At 40.6% G+C, this 10,667-nt stretch overlaps 1 protein-coding gene across 6 annotated transcripts in view; it reads right to left on the bottom strand.

Moving 5' to 3' along the window:
- PKP4 (plakophilin 4) overlaps positions 1–10,667 on the bottom strand; it is a 238,895-nt gene that overhangs the window by 22,970 nt on the left and 205,258 nt on the right. For all 6 annotated transcript variants that reach the window (XM_075070216.1, XM_075070214.1, XM_075070213.1 and 3 more), the window contains 4 exons: positions 10,123–10,314; positions 9,757–9,930; positions 7,714–7,864; positions 3,506–3,701 (listed from right to left, as the gene is read on the bottom strand). In XM_075070216.1, the coding sequence (XP_074926317.1) occupies positions 3,506–3,701; positions 7,714–7,864; positions 9,757–9,930; positions 10,123–10,314 (713 nt within the window). The remainder of the gene's footprint in view (positions 1–3,505; positions 3,702–7,713; positions 7,865–9,756; positions 9,931–10,122; positions 10,315–10,667) is intronic.

Below are 10,667 nucleotides of genomic sequence, written 5' to 3' on the forward strand. Positions count from 1 at the left end.
GGGGAAAGGCATACAGGCAGGCCAAATGCCAGCTGAGATGGAAAGCATCAGACAGTGAGCCCAGACTGAGGCTCCTTGAGAGCAAAACAGGTGATGTTTCCTCTTGTTCCTTGCAGCAAACACGTTGATTGTCTGAATGCCCCAAGCTACGAATATGACCCAGAGGACACTTGTCTTCAGAGACCTTTAGGGAAAAATTCCTGCTCAGTTGGTCTGTGAGATGATTCAGGACTCTGGGCAATTGGTCAGCTATTGGTTAGTGCTCTCTGTAATGGGCTTCACTCACCACTGTAGCAACTCCTGCTGGCTGTCTTGGGAATTAGCTCTGCATGTTAATACACCCTCTTCGGGTGGTGCCTTGCTGCTACCACTCCTGGTCTAGGACTCATGTCTCTCCAAGGACTGCAGCATCCTCTTCTGCAACACCCACTGTGCTCCCCACTTCCCAGACCTGCAGTCTGCTGTACAGCCATTTCCCTTAGTGGCTACTGCAGTGAATTGTCTGGCCACTTCCTCATGCCCTAGCATCCTCTTTGACCTTGACTCAGGGCCTCAGCAGCCAGCCAGGAGCTCTCTCGCTCCCCCGGTCCCTGCTAGCAGCACTACTTTGTCCAGGGTGGTGGCAGTTCTCTCAGCCCTCCAGAGACACAATCCTTCCTCCCTGGGCTCCCAACAGAGAATTGCCAGCCTCTGCCCTGCAGTTCCCTTTTTATATGGGCCTGCTTGGCTGCTCCCGTCAACCCTTCTGTAATTGGCTGCCTCCAGTGCAGCCTCCTTAGGGCTGCTTTTAATCCCTGCCAGTGAGGGGCAGCTGCCCCATCACACTGTCCTTGATGCAGAACTGCCACAACCTGATTGCCTCTTGGGACAGAATCCTGGAACACATTCCTCCCTGCTTGTTCACATAATGTATTGCAGTAGTATCGTAAGTACGTGAACCATCGAGCCCAATACGGTCCAGAAAAGCATGACATGCATTGCAGAAGGCCTGAAGCTCCAGCAAATTGATAAGGACTCCTGCTCCAATCACAGATCTTGAACTTTCAGCAACCCCAGGTGTGCTGCCCATCAGGGAGGCAACAGTGACAGCAGACCTGGTTCACAAGGGCCAGAGGGAATGCCCTGGCAAACGTTCTCTGGACACATCCACCACTACAAGGAGTTCAGGACCAGTTGAAAAAGACAAACCAATCTATCTAGGGGGTGAAGAGATGGATGTAAACCATCCTGAGCCACATTTGGAGAGGGGTGAAGATGCAACTTTGCAACTGGACCATCTGGATGTAAGCTATATTAAGGGTACTAATTATCTATATACAACTAGAAAAGTCACTAAAAATAGAGAGTTTGCGAGGTGAAAATCACACAGAACTCTGACTCCAGCTGGGGTGGAAGAAGGAACAGAGGGAGGTCAAGGTGGCATTGCCTCATATAGCTACAGGAGGTGCTACAGCACAAGGCATGAGTGCCTCCCCTCTATAGGTTCTGGTAGGAAAAATTTACGGCTCCGGTTTGCACACACCTAAGTGGAATACAGACAGGGGTGGCTCTAGACATTTCGCTGCCCCAAGCACGGCGGCATGCCGCGGGGGCGCTCTGCTGGTCGCCAGTCCCATGGCTCCGGTGGACCCTCCGCAGGCATGCCGCCGAAGGCTGCCTGCCTGCCGCCCTCCCAGCGACCGGCAGAGCGCCCCCCCACGGCATGCCGCCCGAAACACGCGCTTGGCGTGCTGGGGCCTGGAGCCGCCCCTGAATACAGAGCTGCATCTACCTGAAGAAGGAGCTGAGGTTCAGGGGTGGAGAACTGTGACTGACTGCTCAAAGAGACTGGGATAAGGAGTCTGGAGACTGAAATTGGATGAGAAACCTGGGCAGATAGATTGGACTAGGTGTCAGTGGGGAGTGAGGAGGAATGTGAGCTGTAGACTGGACAAGAAGCCAGGAGTAGGGAACAGGGATTGACTGGACAAGGAGACTGGGACTGGGATAAGAAGCCATGGGAATGGGTAGGCAAGGGGACTGGGACAGGGCAAGGAGCTAATGGTTAGGTAGAGACAAGATTGGAACAGGTTGGAGGGGACAGGGCAGAAGAGGGTCAAGCTTAGAGGAAATGGTAGTGCCTGTGTACGTTAGATCACTGTCTCCCGCACAGCCTGGAATGGTAGCCAAGATCCGTGAGTCTCACCATTCCTCTGCTTTCAGCAAATACATATGAAACCTACAGGCAAAATGTCCCATGCCCGTCTAGTGCTGGTCATTCAGTGTGCAGGATGGACCTTCTCTGGAAATAAATCAGGGTGGTGTGGTAAAGGAGGCTCTTGTCTTTAGGATCCATGCATCTTTCATTGCACAAATTGGAAGATGTGCCATGAATGAGGCAGGAGACTGCTACAACAGACAGGAGGGCCTCATGGTAATAGCAGTTGAATGCTGGCCTGAAGAACTGGATTTTATCACTCCCTCTACCACAGAGTTTCCATGTGATACTAGTCAGGTCATCTAATTCAAATTTCACAGGTGGCCTTTACTTAGGCACCCCTAATTTTCCGGCTGCCCAACTTGATACCCTTGGAGTCTGATTTACAGATGTACCGAATACTCACAACTGCAACTAAAGGTAATGGGAACTGGGCTTTGAGCATATAAAATGCTATGTAATCGTAAGTACTCTGAATAATTAGGCTGTAAGCATCTCATATTGTTCACCCAAAATTAGTGGATACTGTTGACCTTAATCTCGCTGTGCCTTAGGTCCTCAGCTGTAAAAAAAAACAAAAAAGGCTAATACCTTCTCATCTCACAGGGTTATTACAAAAATAAAATTAATTAATGATTGGGAAGCACTCAGATATTACAGTGGTGAGCACCATAGAAAAGCCTATGAAGAAATTAAGAATTCTTTTTTCAGAGCAGGATTTGGGTAGTGTGCAGTAAGACCTAGGACCAAACACTGAACAATGAGGAGAAAACAAAATATTGAGGAACTGCTCATTAAGTGAGCAACGTCCATGCTGTGAATGGATTGAGACAGAGGTTCTGTGGAAAAACTAATGTGATCATATATAATTAAATTCTTTATCATAATGTTATGCAAAAGGGGGCCAGATTAGGGTTCCACAGGCAATCTTAAGTCTGGCATTTTGTGACTCCTACTTGCCTGACTTTTCAATCTTAATAATGTTCTATTAACTTTTGTGTGTGTGTTTAATATTCATAACATCATTTTAAGATACTTTTATTTTATAGCTCCAATTAATCTGACTACAGTATATCACTGTACAGAAGCTTTATATGGATAATACTGTACAGTGTAAATGATTGGCAAGTACTATATGGAAATAATACAGTTTGCAGCTGTGGGAGACTGCTTGTCTTATCAGCAAACCTGAACCGAAGGAACAAATCCTTTTTCTGCAAGAAATGCACTTTACAAGTTTTGTTTTCTTGTTTTTATCTGAAATGGATTAAAGAAACATGTTGCTTGCAAATCTAGCTACCCACTTGCCTGTCACCCCTTCCTTTTGTTATGTTCACCAGTTTTTCTATTCCTCCTGTGTCAGCCAAAGCTTTGGCATTTTCCATGTTTTTACTGGTGACCTCATGCAAAGCACAGCAGATTGCAGCTACAGTCTCATCAGACAATATGTTTGGGCCATTGCCTCCTGGAAGGCGATTCACCAGATCTCGCATAGCGTATTTACCTACAAAAATCCATAAACCAAGTTAAGAAATGCACTTTGCAATTTACATTTGAAACAGAAGCACTCTGACAAAAAATATATGTCTAAAAGCAACAATGAGGAAAGCAGAATAAAAAAAATCAACACTAAGTGGAAAACTGAAATAATTCAGATTGCACACAGAGGCAAGAAACACTGTAATGTCATTTGCTAAATGAAAAATACATTGCGTTTTTCTTCTGGATTAGGAAAAGACTGATAAAAATATTATGGCCATGTGCCAATGTACACAGACACACACTGATCCGTGAGCCTATTTATTTTAGCTAAGGATGTTAAGCAGAGTTGTTTTATAGCAAGAGAGAAACAATGTTACAATGATTACTTAAGCATCTTTCAAACAACTTAAATTTCATAGAAATGTGTAAGACGTTACACTTGTGCATATTCCAGTCTTCTTTAGGCAGGACTTGAATAGATAGGTGGTTATTGCATGATCACATTTCATTGCTTCTTACTGTGATAGTTAAAGAAAAGTTAAATAAAGGAATAAAAGGTTGAGAAAATGTTGGAATTTGCTATCACTTACCCTTTCCCCTAATTCAAGTCGTGCCTTAGTTGCTGAGAGATACTATGATTATTTGAAACTCTTTATGCCTTTAGATGGACACAAACCACCACTTGACCAGAAACTAGCACAAATAAAATTGTTTAACAATGTTTATGTACACTATAGGATATCTGCTGATGCATCCATACAGGAAGAAATGCAATAAAGAATTTGGCTAAATAAAGTGGGATAGAAGGCACAACTTGGCCTTAATACTGAATAGTTTAGAAATAGCAATTATTGATCAGAAGTAGAATTGCTAGAGGAAAAATGACACTATTTCTCATCACTGGGGGACAGTGCTCATACTGAGATTTCCTTTTAGAGAGGTGTGCAGAAGCCTTTCTGTAGTTTTGGAGGTATGACCAGACATTCTGTTCACCTCATTTATCACCCGTAAAAGATTAGATCTCAGCTCTTTCAGAGTTCAATTACCAACTGACAAACAGGAACAATCACTTTGCAAACAAAGGAAATTAACTAAAGCTAAAGTAAATATTTTTTTTGGTTAGCCTGCTTTGATAACTGAATGGCTATTAATGGATTTTTATTGAAGACATATATTTATATATATAATGGTGAATAATGGCTAGATGGGATAAATTGTACATACAGGTATTAACTTTGTATTTGCATAATGTGATGGGGGAGAAACTCTGATCCTTAACCACAAAAGAAATGCTACTGAAAGTAATTCTTTTTAAGCATACTAGAAAATTGCAATATTTTTTAAAACCAGACAACTCGGGATATATTGATACTGTGACTCCACCTGCCTTTGAGGGAGCTAACCAAAAGGTGAAGTGGTGGCACCTTTGGTGTAGTACTTGCTAGGGTGTGGAATTCAATCTATTTTGACATTTGCTAGAATGTTTATATCCCCACATTTAAAAACAAACAGATTTTTCCTCAGGGCTTTTATTTAAAAAACCCCCTGTATATAATGTTATTATTTCCATAATTAGACATTTCTCCTCTTTCCTTGGTTGGATCTTTCATCTGTTTATCTTATCTGTTTACTTTTTGGAAGATTTTGATTATTATATTGTTTGTAGATATGTGCAAAACATTAGGTACACACGTTTTCCAAGTATAACAGGTCTATTTTAAGGTGATAATTTTTGCAAATATGTTTTTCAGAGCAAAAACATGCCAAACCTCATTTTTGTTAAATATTTCTTCACATACAAATTTAGGAAATGCAGAGTTATGTAAAACAAAGTTGGCAAAAGTATATTGCAAAATTCCAAGAAACAAAAATTGTAACCCCCTCAGCACTTCTAATGTTATTTTGATGTTATTTATTTAGATTGGAAAAAAAAAAATCAAACTCTGCAGTCCACATACAAGACTTAAAATTCCCAGTAGAATAATTATATTAGTCCAGTTAAATCTGGGTATGTCTATTTTGCAGAAAAAAGATCTGTGGCAGCGAGTCTCAGAGCCCAGGTCATCTGATTCAGGCTTGTGCTATGGGGCCAAAAATAGCAGACTAGATGTTTAGGCTTGAGCCTGAACTCTGAGACCTGGCAAGAAAGGTGGGTCTCAGAGCCCCAGCTCCAGTCTGTCTGTGAATCTACATTGCTGCTTTTAGCCCATTATGTGAGCCCCATAATCCTCAGTCAGTTGACCTAAGCTCTGAGACTTGGGGCCACGGGTCTTTTTCTGCAGTATAGATATACCCTCCATTGCTACTGACCCCACTATCATAGCCCAAACCACACAAAAACAATTATCCCATACTAATCAATAACCCCATTCCCTTCTCAAAATTCTGTAGAAAACTAGATCGGTTTTGAAGCATGTCTGGAGGCTTAACAAATCCAGGCTCTGGTAGACAGAAGAGGGGGCCCATTCCAGAGCTGAACAGCCTCAGGAAGAATATTATGCCAGTATCTCTCTTTCCTACATTTAGAGAGGTCCGGCTGGGTATTATCAGTATGCTACAGACACTGTAGCACACATCTTCTTACTGCCTTCTTGTTCGCCTCAGAAATTGAGCAAGAGAGGGGAAAGCATAGAGCCCTGCAGAACCTCCACATGATAAAATCTTAGGGTGCATAAATGATAGCCCACAATCACCTGCTGGTGCTCCAGTGTAAAAAGAAGTAAAAACACTTTAAAGGGGCTCCCATCTACTCCTGCAAAAACTTAGAGCCTGTTAATGCCTTATGATCAGCTGTATAGTATGATCAACTATATTTAACTGACGACAATGTATAGGTCTAATAAAATCAACACAAACTCTATTTGTTCACCAACAGAAGATCACTAACCAATGCAGCTACTGTAGTTTCCATCCCAAGCCTGGATATACAAAGACTCCCAGACTGACCTATGAAACTGAAGACTGTTAATATTACCAAAGCTGCTTCACCAACATCTTTCTCAATAATCTTTACCTAAATCACAAAGCAGTGAATATTGATCTATAGTTGGCAAGATCATTTTTATGATCATAAAATTATTGCACATCACCCAGACTACTCAGGACGGAGAAGCTTTATAAATAAAATTATTAGAAAACTGTACTTGCAGTAGCATTTACATTTCTGAGCATGCACTGTACCTCTATTTGTACCAGTAACACTGGCCTCATTACCACACTAGTCTAAAAACAAAGCCAGCAAGACATTTTTTCTTGTTCAAAAATTAAGATTTTCTGCATCACGACAAATGTTGATAGAGTTAATTTAGACTAGAACAGTCAAGGGTGAGGCATTGCAGCATATGCTGTTCCACTTCCCATGGTTGGAATTGCAAGGTTTCGTATCCAGGGCAGGACATGTGCTTATATTTCAGCAGAAAAGTATAAAAGATGAGAAAGGCACAGGTTGGAGATGGAGAGATCATTAGCTTAGAAAACGGAAATAATTAATGAATTATCTCTAGAAGAGCAGCCCTGTCAATTACATATATATGTATACTTAGACTTGGAGCTGGTTTCTGGTGGAAACACTTATTATGGCAGGAGAAACAAAACAAAACAAATCTGATATTGTCAGAATAAAGCATTTATTTGTGCATGAGACCTGAACTGTTAAATCCCTTTATGGTACAGGACCTTGTAGCCCTTTGAGAAGGTTACTAGTTAGCTTCACGAAAGGGGAGCGGTATTTCTCATCCTGTTCTACAATGAAAGTTCCTGTATAATTCAGTTTGAATTCAAGGAACTTTTTTCTGCTGTAAGAGGACTGGCTGCACAGGTTGTCTTATTTGTTTGTCTTTAGTCAATGTTGCTCCAAAAAGCTATTTCTGCCAAAAAGATTAAAATGTATGTGACTCTAATGATGTGATATGATAGATACATAACTAGCTCACATGGTGTATTCTCATCCTAAAATAAGTTTTCTTCAAGCACTGAAGGAAGGATTGCGTTGTGCTGCTATCCCTGCATACTTAAATATAGTTACATATACTTACCAATAAGCTCCTTATTGCGAACATCTAAAGCCATATTCCTTAAGGCAGTTGCCACAGAAGAAACAACTCTATCATTATCCATTCTCAGAAGTTCCACAAGGATTGGAAGCCCTTTTTCTTTTCTGACAGCAGCTCGAATATATGCTGCAAACTATTACACAAAACTCAGTTACTTACACACCTACCACATTAAAACAGCATCAATATTATCTTTTACTGTATTACAATTCATACATGTTTTAGTGGGAAAGTTCCAAAGGCAGACACAAGAACTGGGTGCCCAGTTCCCATTACTTGGTACTGGGAGTTAGGCCTGCCCTCTGTGCCACTGAAATTGTTCTCCTTGTAGAACAATATTTAAATATATGAATTAATAAAAGAAATGTACTGAGAAAGGAGATTAAATCTATTAGAGAGGGAATAGTATTTCAGGAAAAAAATTAATTAAAAATGTCAGTCACAAAAATTGAAAATCCCATATGATATCTGTCAGCTATTTTTGTATAGCAAAGAAAGCAATGCATATTTTTATCTCTACGGCAAATACATAAAAATGATTAAAAAGAGACGTCATGTAGTGCCTTTGCAATGCACCATATGTGAGGGCCACAAGCAGGAGTGCATAGCTGGAATATAGTAGCAAATAATACAAAATTATGCCCTGCTCTTGTTAATAACTAATTAGGCATCAACTACCATCATTTACTGTAATACCCATGTTCTGATACTTGGGAAGAGGTAGCACTTGCATCTATTATTTTGTACATTTTTAGTTGGCTTTGGTCTTCAATTTTTTGCCAGTCATTTTCCACCACATGTCAGTGTTCAAAGCTTTTTTTCCTGCACACGTATTCAATGGGAAAAACTTACAAGTTTTCATTTTTTTTCTAAATAGTGGCCAATGATTTTAATGCCATTCGCAATAAGCCACCTATTTTCTGCTGCTAGCTCTTCATTGCCTTTCACTGTGAAAGTGAAAAGGAGTGGACTGGAGAGGACTGTAAGGGAATTGTGACCAAGAGAAGTGTATAAAATTTTCTCTTTCTCATCTTTACCAATGTTTTTCCCCTCACATACTTTATTTGTAAATGTATTTAAAAATGAAAACCAGAAGAACTTTATATTATGATTTTCTGTATGACAACTAGAATACTATTAATGAAATAATGGATGTGGTACAGCCAACGCCCAGCAATCTTGAGCTCCTGAATGCCAGACACAGGTCTGCCATTAATACCATAAGTGGTTTTTGACAAACTGTTTAAACCTCTCTCCCTCAGATTATACTTCTGTAAAACAACAATAGTATTTGCTTCTCTATTTCATAAAACAGTTGTGATCATTAGACTATTTTGTAAGCGTTTAACATAAAGGGCTACAAAAAATCAAAATATCAAATTGTATGTTGTGGTTTCTCTAGACAATAGAATACCAAGGACAAATAGGATATGAAAATAATTTGATTAAAATAACTGAAAAGAATGGAATCTCCCTAAATTAATCTTAATTCCAACTATGTGTGTCCACATCACAAAGACATCTTGAAATCTGGCACGTTTGGTTCTGTGTTCAGACAGGCCTGGACAGGAATTACAAAACTGCTCGAGGCACTGCAAGGGTGCCTGAATGCATTGTGCTTGACTCCAGCATTTGACATTTCAGCTTGACTCTGACATTTCCTTTGCTTTTCTAACCTGAGATCAGGCAAGTATTAAGGAAGTGAGACATTTGGAGCAGGATGCTGAGGATCCTCCATTTCTGTTGACTTCAATGTGAGTTTAGGGAAATGCCCACCTCAGAGGAGCCACTGAGCATATCTCAGGACTTTGGGTTTCACAGAGAAAAACAGGAGGGTTGCACTCTAGAACCACTAGTAACACTGATTAACAGAGAAACACCATATGCACTTTAGGAAATTGCATATTCTTCCTTGCTCAGGTGTCATGATGTGGTTAAAGGAGACCACTTAGTTGAAGTACAAGTGTAGCAGAAGAGGTGGAAATTCATTTGCCACAGGATTATGGGATGGGTTTAATATAATACCTTCCAGTTGCCTGCAGAAAGATTCTGGAGAGATCCTGCAGAGCCCTCTAAAGTAGCTGGGTTGGAGCTTTCTGCTAGAAGTGTTAGATATGGTTTTACTACAGATGGGTGCCACAGCATTTCCACTCCCTTAGGAGACTTTGAAAATCCTGGTATAGGGCCAACTCCATCCCACTGAGAAAGAAACACATATTAGCTGTAAGTATATTGGTTTAAGCAAAACTGAAATCAAATGTTTATATCATAATTTAAAATAGTGGCTATAGTCACCATATTACTGGATATGGTCAGTTTTCTCCCGGACACAGTATTTTACTACTGGAAAAACAATACTTGATGTTTTTATAATAGAAGAAAAATACAAACCTGATCTTCTTGTGAAGTTCGTTTTTTCTTCTTCTTTTTTTTCCCCCAGCAGCTTGGCTCTGAATCTTTGCTGGGTGATTCTTTCCCTAACAAGTCATCCAATTCATTTATACCCAGCAGACGTGCCTGAGGTACCTCCAATTCTAAGCGATAGGACAAGTTTCTCAGTGTGCACACACAGTTCTCCACTGTCTGGAACCCAAAGTATGGAGATATCCTGTAATTAATATACTTTCACAAATAGTGAAACAGCATATAAAACAAATCAAGTACAGGTGAAAATATTTTTGGAGCACAGCATTGGGGAACAAAAACTCCCAAATTCCAATTGTCCGTATCACAATGGCTTTCTCTATGGCTCTGGGTAAATTATGGTTTCTTTACTTGCTTTCTCAGCTATAAAAAACACGGTTACTCACCTTTGTAACTGTTGTTCTTCGAGATGTGTTGCTCATATCCATTCCAGTAGGTGTACGCGCCGCGCGTGCACGTTCGTCAGAAGACTTTTACCCTAGCAACTCCAGCAGGCCGACAGGTCGCCCCCT

This window comes from Chelonoidis abingdonii, chromosome 10, assembly GCF_003597395.2.
Source record: "Chelonoidis abingdonii isolate Lonesome George chromosome 10, CheloAbing_2.0, whole genome shotgun sequence".
NCBI classification, from domain to species: domain Eukaryota; kingdom Metazoa; phylum Chordata; order Testudines; family Testudinidae; genus Chelonoidis; species Chelonoidis abingdonii.